Source organism: Aptenodytes forsteri, unplaced genomic scaffold (genome assembly GCF_000699145.1).
Source record: "Aptenodytes forsteri isolate BGI_AS27 unplaced genomic scaffold, ASM69914v1 Scaffold211, whole genome shotgun sequence".
Lineage (NCBI taxonomy): Eukaryota > Metazoa > Chordata > Aves > Sphenisciformes > Spheniscidae > Aptenodytes > Aptenodytes forsteri.
Window position 1 is genome coordinate 519,625 of NW_008795246.1, and position 22,449 is coordinate 542,073.

A 22,449-nucleotide genomic window follows, 5' to 3' on the forward strand; every position below is an offset into this window, starting at 1 on the left:
AAAACAAAAAATCCCTCAGTAACAGTTTGATCCAACACCCATGGGAAGTCAGCTGAGGTTGACTCTTTCATTGACTTTAGTGGGCATTAGATCACCCCAGCGGACTTGTCTGAAGCCTCATCATGGCTCTAGGATATCCTAGTGGAACATAAACTAAACTGAATTACTTGAGAAGTACCATACATAATTTTAAAGATCAAGAATTATAATTGTTCACTGAAATACTGAATTTGTTAGTGTTTTCTTCATACTTAGAGAAGAAGAACAATTATGTTGCACAGTCAAATGTTGGAACAGTAGCACTCATTATTTCAAGTCTTTAAGGACCAAATTCCGCCTTCAGATTCACATGCACATTTTCCATTGTCTGCAATGGAAATAGATGTGTGGCTGACTTAAACTTGTTTTCCAGCACTTAAAACTATCCAGCTTTTTCATTTTCTGTAGTAAATATGAAATTATCATTATACTCTCTATGCTGTTTTTTTGTGGATTTCAAATGATGGCTTAAGACATATCTGATGCATTTTTTCGGTATAGTTTGGGATGAGATTGTGGATTTTTCTGCACTGCTGCATTCCCCAGAATACTGAAAGAGTGGGTCTAAGTCAGTAGATTTTACATTAGGTATACACAGTGACAAAATACTAACAACCCATGCTTAAACAGTTAAAATTATGTGTACGACAGTGGTTTTGCCGTTATACTGTTGCATATTGTTGAAAACAATACTTTTTAGTCTAAAGCCCAGCAACATTTTGATCACAGAAAATCATCAACAAAAACAAAAGTTAAAAATAGCCTTTAGCTGACTTCAGGATTTTTTTCCCATCTGGCATAAATTAGCCTCTGGAAACAAAGTAAAAAACAGACAAAAATTGTTGTAAATGGTTTCATGAACTTACATTGATGTATCTCTTATTTCTTGGTCTTGCTGATCAAGAATAAGCCAGCAGGTAAGAAGCAGCAGCCAGTGATAAGTTTGCCTCCTCCACTCTGGGAGGTCATGTTAAAATAAAAAGTTGAAAAAAAGCTTTAAAATAGAATTGCTATGTAAGCCTCCCTGGGGACATACACTCACTGATGTGTACATGTTAAAAATGGTATTTCCAGTCTATCTTCTGTTGCCTGAGAACCATTTTTGTCCTTTTAAAATCTGCATTTATATTATAACCCATAAGTACCTTTCATTTTTGTATCAACACTATAAATACTGTGTTAGTAATACTAAACTATTTCTATTGACTTATTTGTAAAAAGAAAAATATATTATATATTTATATATTTTTATAAAGTGAATTAACACTGGAGAGAGGGCTATGGGGGAATAGTGTACAATCACAGTTGATGTGTATTATTGGGCACAAATTCAATGCTTGAAACAAAAAGGAAAAGAAAAAAGTGTTCAGGTGATATCCCTCTTTCAAGCTGTGTCAGAGGAGGAGTCATAGGATGCTGACACTATGAAGTTGCCAGTATTGGAGTGGCTCGCCATGGACTGGGCAGCCTGCTGGCTCAAGTTATTGCAGATCAGCACCAGCTGGTTGCTCTGCGCTTCTGAGAGGGTGCTACAGCTCTGGTAGACACTGAAGTTGGTCTTCCTGCCGGGGATGTTGCCTTTCTCACACATCGTCTTTACCATCTTGGCAAGCTTGTTTTTCCCCAGGGCTTGGCAATTGTACCAGTGAAGCGCAGCCAAGTTGACGACGGGTTTGATGGACAGGTAAAAAGGCGCGTCCTCGTAGCGCATGGCTGGAGGCCGCCTCTGGGCATACTCCTTGTAGTCTTGCACGGGACAGGTCTGTGGGGAGTGCTGCGTGGCATACACCCGGGAGTCTGTCCCGCCTCTCTTGCTTTTGGCGTTGACATCTCCGTTGTCCGGCCCCATCCACTCCAGGTACTCCAACCCAGTCTCTGTCACCCGCAGCCGGATGTCTCCCCACTTGAGGGTGGACCCATGGAAACCTGTGCAGTGTCCAAATGCCTTAGTGTTGTTTAGCCAGACAAGGTTCAGCAGCCCTTCGGGATTGTAACGGCTCAACAAGCCTCTTTTGCGCAGGATAAGCTCATCAGCAAAGGTGAGCTTCATGGATTTGTGTGGCTTGTTTCCTTTTCCTTTACACCTCAGCTCTATCTGCTTTTGCTTTAGAGCTTCCTGGGACCTCTTGAACTCCTTATCCCTCGTAATACTGTATCCATACCTGTGTTCTTTGAGATACCGCTCCAGCCCACATTGATAGTTGGCCAGACTGTTTGGCTCGTATTCAGACCCATCCTTTTGTCTGGCGTCCACAAAGAAGGAAGCAAGGTAGGCATCAAGCTCTTTGCAGGGGATGACGTAGATCTCCCGGGTCTCAGAGGGGTACTTGGAGATGAGGAACTCTCGGAAATTGCGGAGAGCCGTCTGCGTGCTGCGAATGGTCTTCTCGTTCTGCTCCCTGCTGAGCTCTGCCGCTCTCTCATCCTGCTCTGGAAGAGCGAGAAGGGGAAAGACAAAAGAAAGCAGAAGCAGTGAGTTTGCGCGATGCGCTTTTCCCCAAAACAAATTTCCTTAAAAAGGAAAAAAAGGAAAAAAATTAAAATCAATTTCACAAAGAGCACTGGAAAACATCATTACATACCTGTCATGTGACTGAAAAGCCAACTTCAGTTTCACAAATGATGTACTAGAGTATGGCACAAAACCCAAGTGAGCTCCTCATGACACTGGGGCACAGTTTTGTGCATGGAGATTTGTGGAAAACAGTGGGATTAGAGGCAATCTGCTTTTTAGAACAAATGCAAGGTAGAAGGTTTTTCTGTGGATCCCAATGCTGTGCGCAGGGCCCAATCCAAGTAATAAGCCCATTCTGAATTGCTTCATTTGTGAAACCAGAGTTTGTACTGGTTCCAATTTTTGTCTACAAAAAATAACTAAAGCATCATATTTATGACAGTAAAAATTATCTTTAATCAGACAGTTTTTTAAAGAGCTAAATAAATATAGACAGAAATGTACAGTACAAAATAATGCAGCACATCCTAACAAAGGAGTTGGCAGGTAAAAGTACTACAGAGCAATGTGTAATTTACAAATGTACAAGAGTAAAAGAAATAGTTAATATGTTCACATCAGAAGATATGGGAGAAAAACATGATTATACAGCCTCTCTACATAATCAAGCTGTACCTTGACAGTGGAAGTACAATTAAGACCATTTCTTTTCATTTTGCAGAAAAATCAAATTCTGGAAACAACTTTATAATGCTCTATAAGGCTATACTCAAAAGTCCTTACAATCAGTGACATATCAAACCACAGTATTCAGATACTACTGCTAGGATGGTTGTTACTGACAACTGATTTTCGGGCTGATCGTAAGATAAGCATGAAAAGGATAAGCGTTTTACATGTAAGTGATGCATGTACTTAAGGACTGTTTTCTTGGCATATGCAAACTATCTGTACAAGGATGCAGCTTACAAGGACATAGGTGGAACTGTCATTATGAATGTGACAAACCTTAATGGTTTTAGAAAATGAACAGCAAATGCAGCGAAGAAAAAATTCAATGATTTGACTATTCTCTGTAACTGTGAATGGAACATTCTTTTTTCTCTCTTCCACTTAATAAGCAGAAAAGGGGAAAAAAGCAAGTTCTTTTTTGTTCTATCTCATTGCAAACCCCATACATTTTGGTGTCCTTTCAGCAGTGCCATAGGTGTTTCCCACCCAACATACACACCACAAAGTGGTATGAGACAAGGTGAAGTTCCCACTGCCTCTCTGTCATTCAGGCCAAGCTCATGTCAGGCCACGTAGCACACCCATGCTTTGCAGCAGTGTTCAGATGCTTGCTCCTCGTGCCCACTGTGCCCTGCAAGCCTGTTAACAGTGGAGGCAGCAGGGAAAGGAAGGTGGCCCTATCTCCTCCCCTAGCCCACCTGCAATGTTTCATGCGGTACAGAAACATCGGTGCACAGCTGGGCAGCTTCTCCTTCCACCCATCTACAGAGTGACTCTGAAGAGACTTCATCCCACCTCCATACCACAGCTGCAGACAGAGGCACTGGGAGTGACTTGCCCCAGGACTTGCCAGCAGGCCAGAAACAGGACTGAGTTTATATCCCCGGGGACCAGGTCCTGTGTCTTCACTGCGAGGCACCCGCTGCATCCAACAGCACTCAGTGAAACCTATTGAGAGGGGTCCTCAAAACCTCTGCAAAGCAGAGAGAGGCGGGGGTCTGCAGCTGAGGCCTTTGGAGGCTTCTGCAGCCATGAAAAATGCTGCCACAGAGCACTGAGGTTTGCTCTAACTGCACTCAAGGGAAAAAAGAAAAGGTCACCAGCCTGTTTCAGAAACTGGTTTTAATATTGTTGTCAGTATCAAAGAGCTCCTAGCAGCCTGCAGTGAAGTCTAATGCTTTAGTCGGTGTATAGGATAGATCCTTTTATTATGGCTAGATGCAGGCTGGAGATAAAGAGACAATGCTGTTTGGAGCTCCAAAACAAACATTTACTCTGGTACCTTGTTCACTGCACCCACCATCACTTATTATAGCACTGTGTAAGTAATCAGTGCTTTGACTGACAGCCCACATTTTAAGCACTGTTTCAATACAAACAGCACATATAACGGCTCAGTTTCATACATGTCATCAATCACTACTTCTTAGAGGATAGCCTGTCACAACACAGCAGTGACACCCAGTCAGTCATTTATGTTATGGCATCTTTCCTTAATCTGCAAAGGAAATTGCCATATCTGCAGCTAACAGTTATAAAACCCATGCTGAATTAAAGATCCCTTGAAGTTGCATGAGCAAAACAGTACCCCAGAACCACTGCATTCCTGCAGTGCTCTGGTGTGTTACTCCACAAGGCAGGTGGGAAATGTTAAAGATAATGGGTCAGCTTCTCATCCAGCCACATCAGGAGAGCTACGTCAATTTTGACTGTGAATCCAGCCTTCAGTGATAGTTGATTATTCTCTTCCTATGAGACCGCTCAAATATCATGGATGTCTCATAGCATGGGATGAATGCAGGGAGGCAGTGAGACCCAACAGACAGAGTCTGAGACAGCCAAAGTCATCAGATGTCAGCTGAGCCACTGTCATCATCTGCATATGCTCTTCATCCACAGCAAAAGCAGATGATGCAGTTGAGCCTAACTTAACTAAGACAGCTTTTTATAGCCTAGGATAGCTAAGGAAGGAGACATAATTCTTCATGTCATTAAAGTCTTACTTCTTCATTTAACCAAGGAGATTTCATAGTGCTGAAACGATATAATCCCTCTCCAACTACCATGGAGACATAAATTGTATCCAGGCACGTTTTTAATATTGCCAAACTTTGTGTTTTCTGCTAATTTCATAATCTTATTCTCTATTAGTGTGGTGATTGACCCTGGTCAGCACCTAAGCACCTCACAGCCACTTGCTCACTCCCCACCCCAGAGGGACAGGGAAGAGAATAGAAAGACCAAAGGCAAGAAAACCCGTGAGTCAAGACAAAGTTTAATAACTGAAGGAAAGAGGAAAAAGAAACCCAACCAACAAGTGATGCAAAGGCAATCACTCACCACCTCCTGCAAGTAGACCAATGCCCAGCCAGTCTCTAAGCAACGCCCACCTCTCTCCAAAAAAACCCTCCCTTCAGTTTTTATTGCTGAGTATGATGTCGTAGGGCAGAGAATACCCCCTTGGTTAGTCTCGGTCAGCTGTCCCTGTTGTGTCCCCTCCCAACCTCTTGCCCACCCTAGGCCTAGCTGCTGAGGGGACAGAGTGGGAAAAAGAGAAAGCCTTGACGTTGTGCAAGTCCAGCTCATCAACAGCCAAAACACTGGTGCGTCATTAACACTGTTTTAGCCACAAATCCGAAACACAGCAGGGTATGGGTGGCTATGAAGAAAGTTAACTCCATCCTAGCCAGACCCAGTACAATTATGCCATTTGGATCACTAATAAAACAGTGCCCAAGACCAGGCACACTTTGATTCCTTTCCATACAACCTTTGACAAGAATTATTCTCTGGGTGCAGTCTGCAAATGGCCCTTGTAAAATACTTACAGCAAACCCATATACTCTACACATCTCTATTTTGCCTACAGGAAATAAGTAGAAACAGAATTAAAGACCTTACCACAGTCTGGATATTTGGCATTGATTGCTTCTGCTCTAACCACATGGCCTTGCGACCTTGTCAGAGAAGATTAGGCTGGTTGTAATGTAATTTTGTTCCTTACAAATCCACCCATACTGACAGATAAAGAAAGGCTACATAGAAGTAATTCAATCATTAAGAACTCAAGACTAAAAGGCATCTCAACTGCCATCACAGTGAATTTTTGAAAATGTGTGTGTTATGGTAGGGATCTGACAAGCTGGGAGAGCTGTTGCGGTACAGGACTTCATCTCTGGGTCTGGGTATTGAAAGTGAATGCTCTTGTCCTGAGGCAGAAGTGTTTCCAATGTAAGAGTTCCCAGATGTTTGCTTGACCTCACTTTGCTGCATCTTGCAGAGTAGAGATCAAAAGCTCTTTTGGCCAGGGCTTACTTTTTTTTTTTTAAATTTTCTGTGGTCCTGCTGGAAAATACAGGTGGGGATCTACATTAGTTCCTTGACCACTGCAAGCATAAACCTGCTTGCTCTTGGGCCTCCAGTGCTCACAGTATCATCAACTCTTCAGTGTGCATGGATTCCAAAACTGGGTAAAAGCACAGAAAAAAAATCACAAAGCGCTCCTCAATACAAGAAAACACCTCTGTATCAGGAACGCCCTGAGCTGCAAATTGCTGGAGGACAGGAGAATGGGGAGGTGTGATATATGCTTGCACCTTTCTTATAGTCTTCTGTAGGTGTGTGTTGTTAGGCTCTAGGGAGACAGATACTCTCATGTTACGGTCTAATTTGTCTTGGCTAGTGAAACGGTCTGAACCAACCAACCAAAAATTACTGTCATCATTGATCTACCAAGCCAAGATATCCTTAATGCCTTTTCCTTGTCACAATGCAACATTTGGAGTTGGTAGTGCTGTTACACCTGTTCTACAGACTAGGACCAGAAACATAAAAAATAAATTGACTTGGAGACGCATCTCCTGAGGTCCTGCTCCCCCAGCTGCATCACTGCACAAAGGACCTGGTTGGAGCTCTTGTGTTTCCTATCTGATCCCACGTCAGAGTTTCATTTCCAAGAAAACCAGAATGTGGCAGAAAAAGCTAGTAAAACCCACCCTACTGTGGGATCCGGGGTAAACTCCCAACTAAGAGTTTGAAAAAGTGCTGAATAGTTTAGAAGTCCCAGTTTAAAAGTAGCCAAAGAGATAAAGTGACCTGGCAGAGATTAAACAGACATCCTAGTGGGAGCCGAGTGTCCCAGGCTAGCCGGCAACCATGAGATGATCCCTCCCACAGAGCAACAGCTGTCTTCTGATCTTTTCATAATCTGATCTTAACACAGCCAAGACTTAACATTATCAGCAGAGTTGTCAAACTCAGGGTTGTTTTTATTTCAGCTCGCACATATACACACACTCAAACTCCCTGAAAAGGACATAACCTCTGTAATTATGTATGGCGGGGGGAAAGGCACTTTCTTTCACGACTGACATATGCAGACTGTTGATGTTCAGAGAGGGTTTGTAACATTAGTGGGAGTCATGAACCTGAGCTATTATCGCAAACAATCTTAAACTCTGCTTAAGGTAGGCAGTGAGATCTCAGAAGAAATACATTAAAAGTAAGGTGGGTTTTTTGGTGATAATCACACCAGCAGCCAAAGTCTTCTCTGCCCAATTTGTGTTCTGACTAGGAAAGTGCTTTTGCAGCAGACCTCTTTCCACCAAAATGCTTTCATTCAGGTGAAAAAGCCTAGTTAACCACACGCAAGGCACCATGGATCTCCATGCTGGAACTAAGTGCTCTCCCACGCCCCAGCACTTTGCAGGTTGGCTCTTGCCCCTGCTCTGCAATTATTGAAAAGCAGCTATATCCAACCTATGGGCCATACGCAGCCCAATAAAACAGTTAATGTAAACCACAGCCTGCTCCTACCTTTCTTTTCTCCTGTCCCCTCCTGTTTCAAGAAGGTATCTGCAGGCAAACAATATTTTCAAGTCAACAGCCACAGTGGGCAGAGGTCGTGCTGTTGCGCAAGGGAGGTATGGTCAAGTCATGGGGGGGAAAGGCTGGGGGACCTGCTAACAAACGTGCCCTCCTGGAAGCAGTGCTCCAGCTCCCGTCAGGGGCAGCTGAATGCCACCGTCGTACCACAGCATCCCCGAATATCAGTCCTCCTTCTGCATACAAAATTTTGAAAGCTGGCAGCTGGTTTTCACTGTATCACAGGAATAACCAAGAGAAAGCCATTCTCCCGTCTCGCGCTGAAGAGCAAGGGTGAGGGTAAGAGCAGGAGGTGTCCCCAGAAGTGCCTCTGAGCATTCACAGAAACACACTGAGATTAAAAGACAGGGAGTGCTGAACACTTGGAGAATGATATCTTTGACACTTGTACTGTCTGGTACGAACTAACTTCCTTGGGGCAACTCCTACACACACGCAGTAGTCAAAGGCTTAAGTCAAAAATACGTAAGTTTTAATGTAATTTAACAATAACCATTTCTTTAGGAAGTCCTAAGGGCAAATAAAGTGCACTTCCTGTGCCATAATAATCATACTTATTTAAGCTTAGGCTTGGTGAGTCAGAGTCAAAAGAGGGGGGGAAACCCTGTGACTGCCTGGAGACTTTCATCAGGTTTTGACATCTAACAGCTTCTGAGATCTGCAGGATCAAAGGATTAACTTGTTAGCTGCAGATTACTAAAGTAGAAGAAAGTGCTTCTGCACTTTTTCTTGAATTTCTGCCCTACCCATCTGATGTTGCTACTAAATTCCGTTTAACAATTAAAGTTCCCTACTTTCACTACATTAAGTCAAAGTCTATGTAGTTTAACATTTTCAGAAAAGGCTTTCATTAGCATGTAAAATCTGTAGTATGATAGAAATTTATTAATTAAAATCCATTTATGAAAGATGTGTTTTCTGGCAAAAAAAAATATGCTTCTGTTCAGTTAACCTCCTCCAACAAAATTATCAGTGAAATATTTTATTATTCTAAAATTAAAAAGCTTTAGATTCCATCAAAGAAAAAAGGACACAGATTCCAAGCAAATGAGCATGGGAATATTTATATATTGGTATCACCATGAAGTGAGAGTCACTAAAATAAATATTAGTCATCTGTACATTTTTTGCAAGGTATGGAATGGTCTGATAAATGGATGCTCGCTCAGACACTAGTGCTGGTTTTCAGTTTGCGTTCACTTTCACCACTTTCTCACCACAACAGCCTGAAAATATACGAGGTGCAATTTGGCTGCTGGCAAAATCAACAATAAAATACACATCAGTATTAATGGGACTACTGCATGATCCTCAGATGACAGAAAATTTGTAGCCGTGACAAGGGATTAAGAATTTATGTCCTCCTATGACTGACTGGATCAACCTTTTATGCAGTGGATACTAGCAATCACTAATGAATGGTGCAAAACAGCAGCACTCTGGGGACTTTGATTTCTACCAGGCTCCTTTCTTCTCTACCTGACTGTACGTGACATCTGAGCTATTTCAACACAAAGGTTCTAAAAATGCATTTTCTAAATCAAAAATGTTTTAATTTGTTCAAGTATGATCTCCATCTAGTTGTCTGGTTTTGGTTTTGGTTTTGTCAGGGCTAGTGGAAAAGAGAAGTGTTGCATGCTAGTTTTACCTCACATTTCACTTCTTCCACTGAACACTTACAGCGGTATTTCTGGGGTATGAGACTGTATAGTTTCCTATCTCCTTTTGAAGCTGTTCTGTGATGCACTGGTGTGAATTGCTGCAATGCAAAATGGGATGCATTTCCTCTGTATCTCGACAGTGGGGCTACTTGGTTCATGTTTACCCAGATCCCACCTCCACTTGGCAGGAACAAATATACCAAGTCCAGCTCTCCCAGGCTTGCCTAACGCTGCAGCACATCACAGTGGGACACTACAGCTACTCCCTGGGACACAGCATGGAGAACAGCAGAAGCAGAAGATATTTTGCAAGAGCACTGGAGAAACCAGTACTGGTTTCTTACCAGTTTTCTTACCAGAAATCTGGTACTTAGGATGTCCAGGCAAGATGTTCTCAGCTCACAGCTGGACTGGAGTCTGCCATTTCAGCTGTCCTGTTCCAGGTCAGTCATCTGGATTATAACCAAGCCTGGAACCAGCTCCAGGTCAACCTGCCCTGCCTCATCCCTCTCTTATTTCCATGCTAGCTATTACCTTTACAGGAGCTTTATAAAACCAAATTCTTTGGACCCTTATATAATTGACTGAGGTCCAGGGACCCAGCTCTTCATAGAGGTGGAGGATATAAAAGCCATGCTTGGAGTTTTCAATACTGCAAACCTAAAAACATGAGAAAACTTTTAAAAAAATGTGAAACCCCCTTCCTTTCAAAATAACTGACTAAACTTTCTTCAACTATGTTCACTTCTAACACATAATTGCTCCTCTTTCAGAGCACAGGTTAAAATATCAGGTAGATTGGTGAAATGGGAGTGCTGCTGGAGTTCGTAAGTGGCAGAACCTAAAGCAAATATCAGCTTTAGGTTGAGCATGCATCTTTGTATTCAGCCATATAATCTTCTAATAATTTCCAACCAATTTACAGCTAACTCCACTTAGAAAACTCGAAGTACTGATTTCAGTTTCCACCTTTACGTGCTCATACAGAGAAAGCCAGATTTACATGTGTAAACAGATCTTGCAAGCACCAATTGTTCAGCCAATAATTTAACTAGTGGGCTGGTTTGCACAAAATCACAGGTACAAATTTATACGGCATTTTGGAAAATCTGGCGCAGTGGAATTTTGTGCCTGTCTGCAGTTGCAAGCCCTGTGGAAGAAGAATGAGAAACAGGACACAAACATGTATCCCCTTACAGTTTACTCTTCTCTTTACATGCCACCCCACATCACCTGAGGCTTAGCATGTTCTCAGCTACGGCCTACCACCAGTTTTAATGTCATTGCATTTAGGAGCTAACTTTAATAAGCATAGTTGAGAAAGCAATGCAAGAGGTCTCGAAGGGATGAGCCAGGGCTATGAAGTTTGCCTGTTTTTGATTCACTCCAGACAGCAGCTGAGAAGCCGAGTTGGGAAATATCAGAGGGAAATAAAGACAAGGGGGAGAGAAGGGAGAATCAGAACAAAGGGATGTGAAAAAAATAACAACACTGAAGAGAGAGATTAAAAACAGATGAGGATCCTCAACATCTGAAATCTAATTTATATCACTGTTTCAGAATGAGGCAGTCTAACTGGGGCAACAAGCAATGAAACAAAGAAAAGAAATATGTAATAAATATTTTATTACATTAATCATAATAAGCTGCACTTTAAGTCTTGGCCAAAGCATATTCTTAAATCAAGCTGAGAATGTGAGCAGTTTCAGACTTAAGAGCGTGAGGCCCACATGACTGTAATTAACGTAATAAATCATGCTGTGGAGCTCTCTACATAGGCTGACAGCACTTCATTGATATATTGCTTATTAGAGACTGCAGACATTTCTCCCTCTATTTTATTCAAGTGCCATTGGTAGTGAATCAAAAGGTACCCTTTTCTGTTCTGTTTGAACTATCTACTGCAGGTGTAATAGGAAACATATGTTGGGAGCTTGTGCCATTGACTTCTGATAACACAGACTGCAGCACATGCATCCCAAAGAATTGCATTTCAGTACCTTTTCTCCCACCCCCATCTTTAATTTAGCAAAGTACTTGAATTGCCTTGTTATTGAGCTTGCAGTTTTATTTCTGAAATTTTCTGTTGGTGATTTTGCCCAACCAGACCAATTTGCTTTTACTTTTCTGCACTGTGTATTCTCCAGTATGAGTAAAGCAAGCTATGAAGAGCACAAACTCTATGAAGAGCTCACAATTTACAACCTTGCCTAACTAGTTTCAATGCACACTTTTAACGCACATATTTCCTTTGTCTTCACTGGGTCAGAGAGCAGAATTTAAGGACCAGCTCTTTACGCAATTCTCCAGAGAGGATGAAGTGCAACACTTAAAGTGAAACAGTTCGTAAGGCGGACTTTTTAGCCTGCTTTTGTGTTTTGAGCCTGTGCTGAGAGTCCTCTCCTCGCACTCAAGAAAAAATGACAACTTTGAACTTCACTTTCACCTTTGCAAACACAACTCTCACCATATTAGGAACGGGTGGAAGTTCAAAGATGTAAAGGTCCTACAAGGTTGGGGGAGACTCAACAGCTGTGCAGAGGGCAGAGACATGAATACATCCCAACTTGCGGAAAGGCCACAGACCTCGGGTGTTAGATACTCCAGTAGGCAGCTGCTCACACACCCTGGCTGACCAAAGTGCACACATTTTGTTCCAGACTAGCCACGGCATGTCCAGGCATTTGCCAGGACAAGGAGTCCCAAGAGGCACAGGAGCAGCTGGAAATTCTGCACAGAGAGGAGACAAAGAGATAAGGAACGCACGTTCATCAGGAACCAGGCTGTTGTTCATGGCACAACTCCTTTATTTCTGTCCTTGAATACATGTTTAAACTTACTTTATCATAGTTTAATTGAATAGCTACTTAGTCACATTTTGCAGCTCTACTTGAGTAAAGTCTCTTTAAATAAATTGAGCAGTTTCCATTTTTTTCTAGCTATGTACACACACAGAAAGCATACACACACATACACACCTTTTTGCTGCTCAGAATATTGTTATTATTTATATTCTGTAATTACATTGTCAAAATCTTCCTGTCAGGATTGTATTGTTATTTCCATAAAAATAATTTGTTCTTCTATATAAGATATAAACAATCAGTTCCTCTGCTACTGAATGAGTTCATACCAAAGCTGACACCAACTAATTCATGTAAGAGGTGACATGGGGTATAGTTTAATGGATATAATTATGGATGTATGTGTTATAGATATAAATATGGCTATTTTATTATGCACTAGCACAATAAACAGTCTGATGCATTTAACAACTGTACAAGTGAATGGTAAATGGGACAAGTTATTTGTCGAACTGTAAGTTTTCTGAGGTCCATCTGAAATCAGGAGAGAGGAAACAGAGGCAAAAAGACACTTCTTTATACAGAGAGAAAAAAGAAATGTAATATATCAGCATGCAGGTATGAATGCCAAGAATAGTTTTCCTGTCTGTTAATTTGTTTTCTTGGATGTATAGTCGGTAAGAGAGAACAAGTCCCAAACAACTGGCAGCACTCCATTTTGCAGGAGTTAATGACAGAAAAAAATCCCCATAACCTGGCACATCCACATGACTGAAGGACAGAGCTCACCACAATCAGAAGAGTGCTCCAAGCTGTGGACAATATTAAATTATTCCCCTACAAAAACATCATGCTTCTGTGGCTTATTCATACTGCTATCCTTGACCAGCCACAGTAGTAAAGCAGAGATTAGGCAGATACCCAGTTAAGAGAGAGGTGAGTGTAAACAGAAAATTAAAGCAAGCTATTCAAAGGTCAGAGATGAACATCCTTATCTTTCACAGGCTTGATCTCTGGGTACAGGTATGTCCTGCTTGAAATAATTCAGTAATACAGCACATTCAGCTTCTGCACTGGGGTGATGTGACCTGGGTCAGAATAGCTCAGAATCAATTTTTCCTTCTCTGAACAAAACAGAAGGCCAGCTTTTTTCTTTTTCCCTCGCCCCCTCAAGGACAAATCAGCAAGCAAGTGATTAAGTATTATTAATCCATAGTTGTATGGTTTCAAGTGATGTTTTCATCATGAAGACCTAGTTAATGAAAAGCAACAACAGACCACAGTGTCACTGCCAGTCTAAAGATATCCTGAGTTTAATCAACAGGAACACATACAGTATTTCTCCCTGTGCGTGTGCCCTTACTGTTTAATTAAAGTTAATGGGAGCAACAGGTATATGTTAGAAGTAAGATGCAGCCAATGCACTTAATGGTCAATGTATAATTAAGCACATAACATAAAGCTTTCATCAGACTCAGCAAGGTCCTCAGCACCACTTTTTACACGACATGCATGCAGGAAGCCCTGTTCCCGGCTCCCACCAGGGGCAGGATTTGGTGGCACCCAGGACCTGGGAACTGCTGCTTACACGACATGCATGCAGGAAGCCCTGTTCCTGGGGCAGGATTTGGTGGCACCCAGGACCTGGGAACTGCTGCCTCTAACACAACATTCATGTGATCAGCAGCATCCTGCCATTTTTGCAGGGCAGCATTGCTTGGATCCAGACAAATGCGGACTCATTTGGGAAACGAAAACACAGCTCTGCCCACCCGTCCCACATAGGCCAGTAGCCACATTCAAGCTGTTCAGAACAACCAATGCCAAAACCAGCTTTTGTGTGACCAGTCAGTGGAGTGCCCCAGCAAGAAAGATTCATCAGGGAAAGTAGGCGTTTCAATTTCTCTCTCTTGAGGCTCTGATTTAATAGCCTGGTTCAACACTTCCTGCAAACAGCATGGGCATATGCTTCATTTAAGCATACTTTATCAAAGAAAGATGGATTTCAGCATGTTTCAGTGCTTCCAGGGTCTGGATGTTTTAGCAAGCACTGCTCTGTGCTGTGCCAGCCATGATAAAATATCTACCGTCATGCTTCTGTTTTCTTTTCTGGAAAAATTCAAACAAGAATTTCTGTATTCAAAATTGTTATCTTGCTTAGATAGACAGAAAAAACACTCAGAAATTTTTACTGATCTGTTTCATGCTCAAGCAGGTACTAGGTTCACTGCAAGCACAAAAAGAAGATGACATGACAGAACAAGACTCACTAAGAGGGAAATAATTTAGGTATGAGGAAAATGGGAGAAATGAGAAGTCACTGTGTGCTGGCTTCACAGAACAGTTTATGCAAAAATGGCATGCTCCCATCATGGAGACAGGTGAAAACAGTTCCTCCCAAGGTTTACTGCTGCTATTAAAAGCTTAGACCTTGAATACATATGTGAATTAAAAGCTTAGACCTTGAATACAAATGTGAAATAGTTCTTCTGTAGATATATTTACTGAAGAACCAGCCTCATCCAAAGTGGAAAAGCACTCTCAGAAAGTATCCTGACCTAAAATGCCAAGTCCTGGATTCCCTTTCTGTTCCAGCACCCCACCCAAAGTGCAAAAGGAAAGTGCATGTCTAAGGGCTTTCCAGGGTCAGTGTCTCTCTCGGCTGCTGTGCTGCATCTCCTCTGCAGATCCCAATCTGATCCTGCCTTGTCTCTCTTTTCTTACTTAGAGACTCGCATATCATAAGATGAAAATAGCTCCAAAATTTAACAGAGCAATTGCAAAGACCACACAAAGAAAACAGATCTCTGATCAAAACCACCATGTTAAATAATCTTCTATTTCCCAAAAATAAAGTGAAGTCGAGTACAGACTTGTCCAGTTTCCTTTGTTGCTTCCATATGTTTTCAGGACAGCTGGAACCAGCAGACACCTTATTTTCTTCCTTTATATACCAGTATCACGAAACACAGCACTTTGCACAAAACAGTAGTCTGTTTAAGATGCCTTTAGTGAAAGGAAGAGCCCAGCACCTAGATCATGTTGGTCTTGTAAAAATAACTGTTTTCTACTTCTCACTTGCGCTTTTTATTTCTTGCCTTTCTGCCTTTCATGTTGGGGTAATGGGGGAGAGGGTACATTTCTAAGGCTGAAATGAGCAGTGATGCTCCAGAACACAACCATTCATTGAAGTGGGCAGTTTCTTTTCTGATATGACACACCATCTTACTTAGTACTGTTTGTGCTATGGTACTTCGAACTAAAAATATATATTTAAATGAAGTGTCAATAATTCTTAGTGATGCAATTCCTCTATTCAGAACCCCAGAGAATATTCCCGACTGTTTGGCAGCTGAACTTGGCATGCTTTACAGACTTAATCCTTAATAACTGCTGGGGTCTGGCTGCAATAGATCTTTCTGAGGCTACAGCTTCAACTCCCTCCTAGCTACAGGCAAGCAACTTCCACAGACTGCATGGAAACTGCCATTCCTCACCTGTTATAGAGGATCATTAGGCCTATGCAACTTTTATTGCAGGAACACAACTCAAAGCCCACCCTCAAACGTCTCCCACACCAACCTGCTTTCAGTGTGAATACTCATTAATGGTTTCCTTCAAAATGTATATATATATCCAGTAACGCTGCTGCCACGAGATGTCTCTGCACACTGCAGGTAGTTCCACCTGGAGGAGGTCCATGGTGAACATGGAAACAAGTCTTGACATCAAGAAAAGCAGAAACCTGATCTCTTGTGTGCATAGCTGCTTTGATAAATACTTAATATTTAGGACAGCAAGAAGATCGCCCTCTACATGACAAGTCCACTGCTGGTCTTCAAGGTTGCAAAGAGGCTGGCATGAGCCTTCTGTGTCTGGAACAAATTTCCACTAAAGAAAATACATGTGGAATCCTGAAATGGTGATAAATACATTTCTTAAGTACAGTGAAAATCTAAAGATGTTGTAATACTTGATGAGTCTTCATTTCAGTGTCCTCCTGCAGGAATTAATAACTTGATAAATGCTTCTTGTAGGAACAGCTTCATAAAACATACTCTTGTATTAGAATTATTAGTACTATGGTTTCATTTTTTAAAAATTTGATTGTCATGCTGTGTACCCAGATGATAGAAGGAAATAGATGACTACTTTGCCAAGACTGAATTTGTCCTTTTTATGATACTGTCCTGCTTTTAAACAGAAGTCCCTTACAATATTGTAAAGATAAGTAATATCAGCCTCATTAGCAGAACTTCTAGAATAAAGCCCTAGAATAAAATTAGTTTATAATTTAACAGCATTTGGACACAGATAATTAAGAGTGAGAGTGGGCTGGCAAATCCATGCTGCAAGATCAGAAGGCAGTGGCAGTGCAGGAGGTGGTTAATCAACTCACTAGCTTCCTTTTTCTGATGATTAAAACTATAATGATCTAATTTTGTTCTCCTAAATAAGCCAGGCCCTTGCAACTTAAAAAAAAAAAAGTATTATGCTTTTTGTAGTTATGTATCTCAGCACTTATTATTTTTAGTTCAGCTACTAGAGCAAGAATAGCTATCAATTATGAGACCTAAAGAGTCACCAGTGGACTCTGAACTCTTTGGTCCAACACAAAGAGGACAGGACTGTCTCACCCCTACATACGTTTAATTGTTCGCTTGACCACGTTCAGCAGCGTATGTCCCTAGAGGCAGGTGTCAGCAGTAACTTTAGCCAAAAGCCATCAATCTTTGTATGTAAATTACAAATACAGAGACCAATCAGCAATTATTTGAGTGTTCTTGGAAGAGCTTAAAGTTTTGTAACTTTCTTTTGACATGACTGTTTGCCTTGTATTACATTCATTCTTGGCACAGTTCCACTGGACTTGGAAGAATTACAGCAGGGATTAATTTGGCCTTTCTGTATGTATGGCTGATGCTTTATATACCTCTTAAAAAAGGTATTATTTTTTCTTGTTTGTACTTTTTTGGAATGTGCTAGCTCACACATTTTTTTTCCTTTCAATATAAACAGTGATTTACGAGTTTAAGCTAAACCTAGTCAAAACCGGCAGTTCATGAGTTGTGGGGGACTTCTTTGTCCTCTAAGTCCTGTAACATTTTGATGCTCATCTAACAGCTCCTAATCCATGAGTCTTATGATCACACGAGGATCTCAGCTCCCACTTAATTTAAACTCACACAATTGCAGAGAGGGGGGAAGGGAAGGGAGAGGTCCTAGTTCTTTTGATTGCAGAAAAATACCCAAAAATATTCCACCTAAAAGCTCTACATCAACACCAGACAACCCCCAGATGAACTGCATTTTATAACGGTCATGTTCAGATAGAGACACTATATGAACACCCGGAACCGACAGGGATGTCCACACTGTGAGCAGAGCGAGAGTCAACCCACTTTAGGTGCCAATCACGAAAGGCTGCAATCCCTGCTCGCACCTTCCCGTGATGAGAGCACAGGACCAGAACTAGATCTTTGCCCAAGTCACCAGGCTAAGCTGATCACCAGGCACTGATCTGGGATCCTGACATACCAGCTACAGGAAAGAAAAGCACAGGGAGGAGCTCAGAGTGGAGACATCAGAGTCAGCAAGGCTAAGTACAGTCCTCAGCACAGACCAGGGCACCATCCATCACGGCACGCGTTCAACTGCTGATACCATTTGATAACCACGGCAGAGGGACAGCATGCGGCACACTGACTAAGAAAGCAGTGGTGCTAATGGACAACCTGCTTTCCTTCCAAACTCTGCAAAAACCTGTACATGTAAAACATCATCCGGCAGCCCGGCGAGTTCAGCGATGGATATGCATGACGGCACTGTGATTGTACCCACAGAATATGATTTGCCACATCTCTGACAGAAGCAACAACCCTACTCACTTCATTTACAAGATCTTTTATTTTGCATGTCTACTCACTACTCTTTCCATTCTGCACATTTTGTACATATGGATTTGACATCTTTTTAGTGTATCCTCATGGAAGTCTTTGCTCCTGTATTTACAGTGTTGGACCAGTGTTGGACCAGAGATGTCTTGCTGCACTGTCTTGTTAATCCAAAGCACAACTTCATCCTCAGTCTTCAGGTGGAAAGTGAGTATTCTTCATAAATACTTCAGCAATTCTGCTTACGAAGTCAGTCCTATCTCGCTGAGGATCAAAACTTGCCTTCCTACCCAATAAGCTCTATCCTCCTCTGAGCTGTAGTCTTCCTCCATACCCCTGTGCAATAACACCAACTCTTTTCCACTCATGATTTCAGACATCCAAATATCACTAATTTCTCTAGGCTGCATGTACTGCAACCTAAAGCGTCACGTTTCTTACTCACCTTCCGTCTTCACTGATGTGACCTACCTTGCCCTTGCTCGTTCTTGGACATAAAAAATGACCAAGTATTAGCAAAAGCAAAAGACAAAAGAGGCTGTTTGGGAAGTAGAAATTGCAGAAATTCCCTGCTCTCCACCATGGCAAAAATCTCTCTCCTATCAGCTGTAGGTCCTCTCATTTTTTCCACAAGAAAGAAAGGACTAAATAATACCTACATATATTCTTGAAGGCTTTGCTAATAAAGTGGTAAAGAACAATCTGAAAATTCACAGATGAATGTCCACTTATTAGGGCTGAAGTTTAACAAAAATAATTCGGTATAATTCAGTATGTTCCACAATGCTTAGATGGAGACCTGAACCCAACAGAAATCAGTGTCTAACCTTTATTGGGACGCCACTTCACTTTTAAGATGCAAAAATACCTTTGTAAAGTCCCTGCTTACACACTGAGTTGCCATGGTTTAATTAAAAAGAGTAAAAGAGGGAAAAAAAAAAGAAACGTTTGAAAGAGAAACTAGTCCAAAAGTATAATGTGGCTTAAACTGGCCTAAGCTAACATGTATCATCAATGTTTTTGATATCATGGAAAATCTCACTCAAACTTTCAGGACCTAGGAGATTACCATGCATGGAAACTATCAGCTGTGTCTGATACAAATGCAAAGATATGTGACTTAAGCTAAAACTCAAAGTAGTATTTCTTGCTGGTTGGATTGCACCCTTTAATCATAACTTACCATTTAAGGCCTTAGTCCTGCAAAGACCTCATAAACATATGACCAGTTCTAACAGGACCAGGAGCAAGGCTTCACATATTATTTTAAAATTAAGCAACACTTTGTAGGGGACAAGGCAGAATTTAAATTCCCTGCTCACTTTCAACTGTACCTTTGTTTGTCAAGCATCCACCAAGTCTATAAACTAACAAAAGCTCTAGGCTCCTTGGTATAATTATTTCCTGCCTTTTTTTTTACATAAGAATAATACTCATCCTTGTTTCTGCCTGTTTAGGACAGAAACATTTTTACACAGGATAGATAAACGTCCTCTTGTAGTTCAATGTTGCTCAAAGTCTATATATCGTGCACCACTTCCAGTACATTGCTCTTTGTTAAGAGACAACCTAACAAAATCACTGTACATGAGCAATCACCCTACTCTAGTCTTTAATCAGACCTCCACATTTTATCTGCAAGAATCTGCTGTGCAGAACTACACATCTGTAATAAATGCACTTGCCAACATTGCCCACTTCTCTGCAACTCTAAGATTTATTAATGCCAGCACTTCTTCCTCAAAGGAGCAGGCTCTATGGAAATCGGAGACTTCACTGACGTGAGTATCAAGTTTTAGTCGTATGTCAATCATTTTACCCTAGTTAAAATGCAGCTACCTCTGAGTACAGTAACAGCATATTACAGCACTATTCCAGGGTGAGAAACTGTGTAACACTTTTTGAGAACAACACAAGAAATTTAAGCACTGAGAACATAACTGACTGAACTGGAATTTGGACAGCACACTGAGATAACATTGCTGTCTATGCGAGAAGCGCTAGGAGGTTTTGCGGGTTTATTTACACAGTGAATGTAAATCCAGATGCAATCCCACTTTGTCCTCACAGTGAGACACTAGACATAGACCAACCCTGCTCTGGAAACTATGTAAATGTGAAAATGTGGCGTTGTGTCCATTCTTGTAAGGTTGAACCCTAAGCAGTAACAACTGCTGACCTTGTTTGGCTTCTGAGGACCTGGCAAAAGCAGTTTGAAAGGGTTTGGGTTTTTTAATGAATCTGTTGAAAGCAAATCACTCTCCCAGATAACACACACCTACATGGACAAATTCTGCCTAGGTTTGTATTCCACTGTCCCAGCTTGCAAGTTTGAGACTGAGCAAGTTGCAGGGACAGGTTGGTAGGAACCGGCTCTAGTATACACAGCAGTGATACGCTGTAAACTGAGGAATGCAGAATAACTAGGTTTACCGCACAATTCAGATTGACATCGGGCATCCCATATCTCATATTTTGCTGAGCAGTCAGTTCTAAACCAGTTGGAGTTTTGTAAAGGAATTTCCACAAGGGATGTTACATGACAGGACTACTGCAAAATAACATCTCAAACATGCAGCCATGCAGAAATGGGTCCCAAAGAATACAATTATCATCCTTTCTAATTTCTAATGCTTAGTTGGGTTTTACTTAGCAAAACTGGGTATTTAACTTTGCCCATTGTTTTATTTGGCAACAAGATCTGCAGGCTCTTGCCAATGAATAGATTTACTAGCATTCAATCAGGTTTCAGGGTGTCCAGGTTGAAGTATCATCCAGGCTGTTAAAGTAATTGTTTTTAGCGCTTACAGTAGCTGCCACAGGGACTGCATATAGGCAATTATTTTCCCCCCTCCACTGTTTGGCTCTGCTCTGTCTGACCAGACACTCCTAGGCTGAACCAGCAAGGGAGCAGATGGAGAACTTGCTCCTGCCTTTGCTTCCTCCTGGTATGGCACCACTCACCAGCTGGAAGAGCAAAGGCAGCACTGTCTGCACTCAGGTCCTGAGGGAGCTGGTGAGTCTGCTCAAGAAACAGATTTCCTCCGCCTTCAGAAGATCTACAGCCAGCACTGAGTTTTTCTGCACATGGGATAATCCTTCAGCAGAAGCACACTGTTTTCATATGCTCTTTATCTGATAATGTTGATCTGTTTGTGCCAATTCTCGGTGCTTTGGCAGCAGTGGGAGATGAAAAAAATGAAGGACATGGTATGTGAGAACTTCCACTGAGAACAGGGAAAAAAATATTTTTCTTCCCCTTGGATTAAAGTTTAAGTGTTATCAATTTCATGGTTAAGGTTGTAGTTGTCCTTCTCGTCTCTGCAGGCTGCTTTGATTTACAGGTCAGGGAAACCATTTAATAAAGTTTTATAGAAGCACAAACCTCTCTCCAGGTACTCTCTTTGTGCCCTCCTTTGCCTCTCCATGTCAAACATCACTCTTCTGATAGGGTGAAGGCAACACCCGACCCCCAACTCCAGGCTCCACTGGCTGAGACCACTTCTTTCTGGTTCATCGAAAGAGTGCACGGCTGGGTTTCGTGTCCTCCCCACCCCGTGCACACAGCAAGGCGGCTGCATGCCCTCCCCCATGACACAACTGCACCCAAAATGGACCTCAAAACCTGTCCTAAAAGAGCCCTTTCCCTATGGCAGCGGTACACTTTCTCATGGGGGGTGCTCCTGGCCTTTGCTGAGTTGAGGTCTTCCAAATCCTCTTCCAAGCCAGGAAGGTTTCTCTATCTACAGACTTACGAGCTGGCGGGACCAGGGCACCCTCGCGCAATGCAGCACCTCCTCCCTGGCTGCCCCCTCACCAAGGCATGCCTGGGGGGCCACCCCAAAATGACGATGCCCCTCAACTCCCACCCAGCATCCTACCTGGCATCGACTGTGCCGCCGCCTCGGGGGTGGCGGCAGGGGCAGCGTGGGGCTGCTGCTGGCTGGAGCTGACCTCCGGCTCGGTGCTCACCGAGGGCG

General features: G+C 42.1%; 1 protein-coding gene across 1 annotated transcript in view; it reads right to left on the bottom strand.

The window, feature by feature from the left end:
- Window positions 1-1,423: 1,423 nt before the first annotated feature.
- Window positions 1,424-22,449, bottom strand: part of LOC103898501 (uncharacterized protein KIAA1958) — a 22,351-nt gene continuing 1,325 nt past the window's right edge. Inside the window, exons 2-3 of the mRNA XM_019471927.1 lie at window positions 22,351-22,436; window positions 1,424-2,469 (exon numbers count right to left, since the gene is read on the bottom strand). Coding sequence (XP_019327472.1) covers window positions 1,424-2,469; window positions 22,351-22,436 — 1,132 coding nt within the window. The remainder of the gene's footprint in view (window positions 2,470-22,350; window positions 22,437-22,449) is intronic.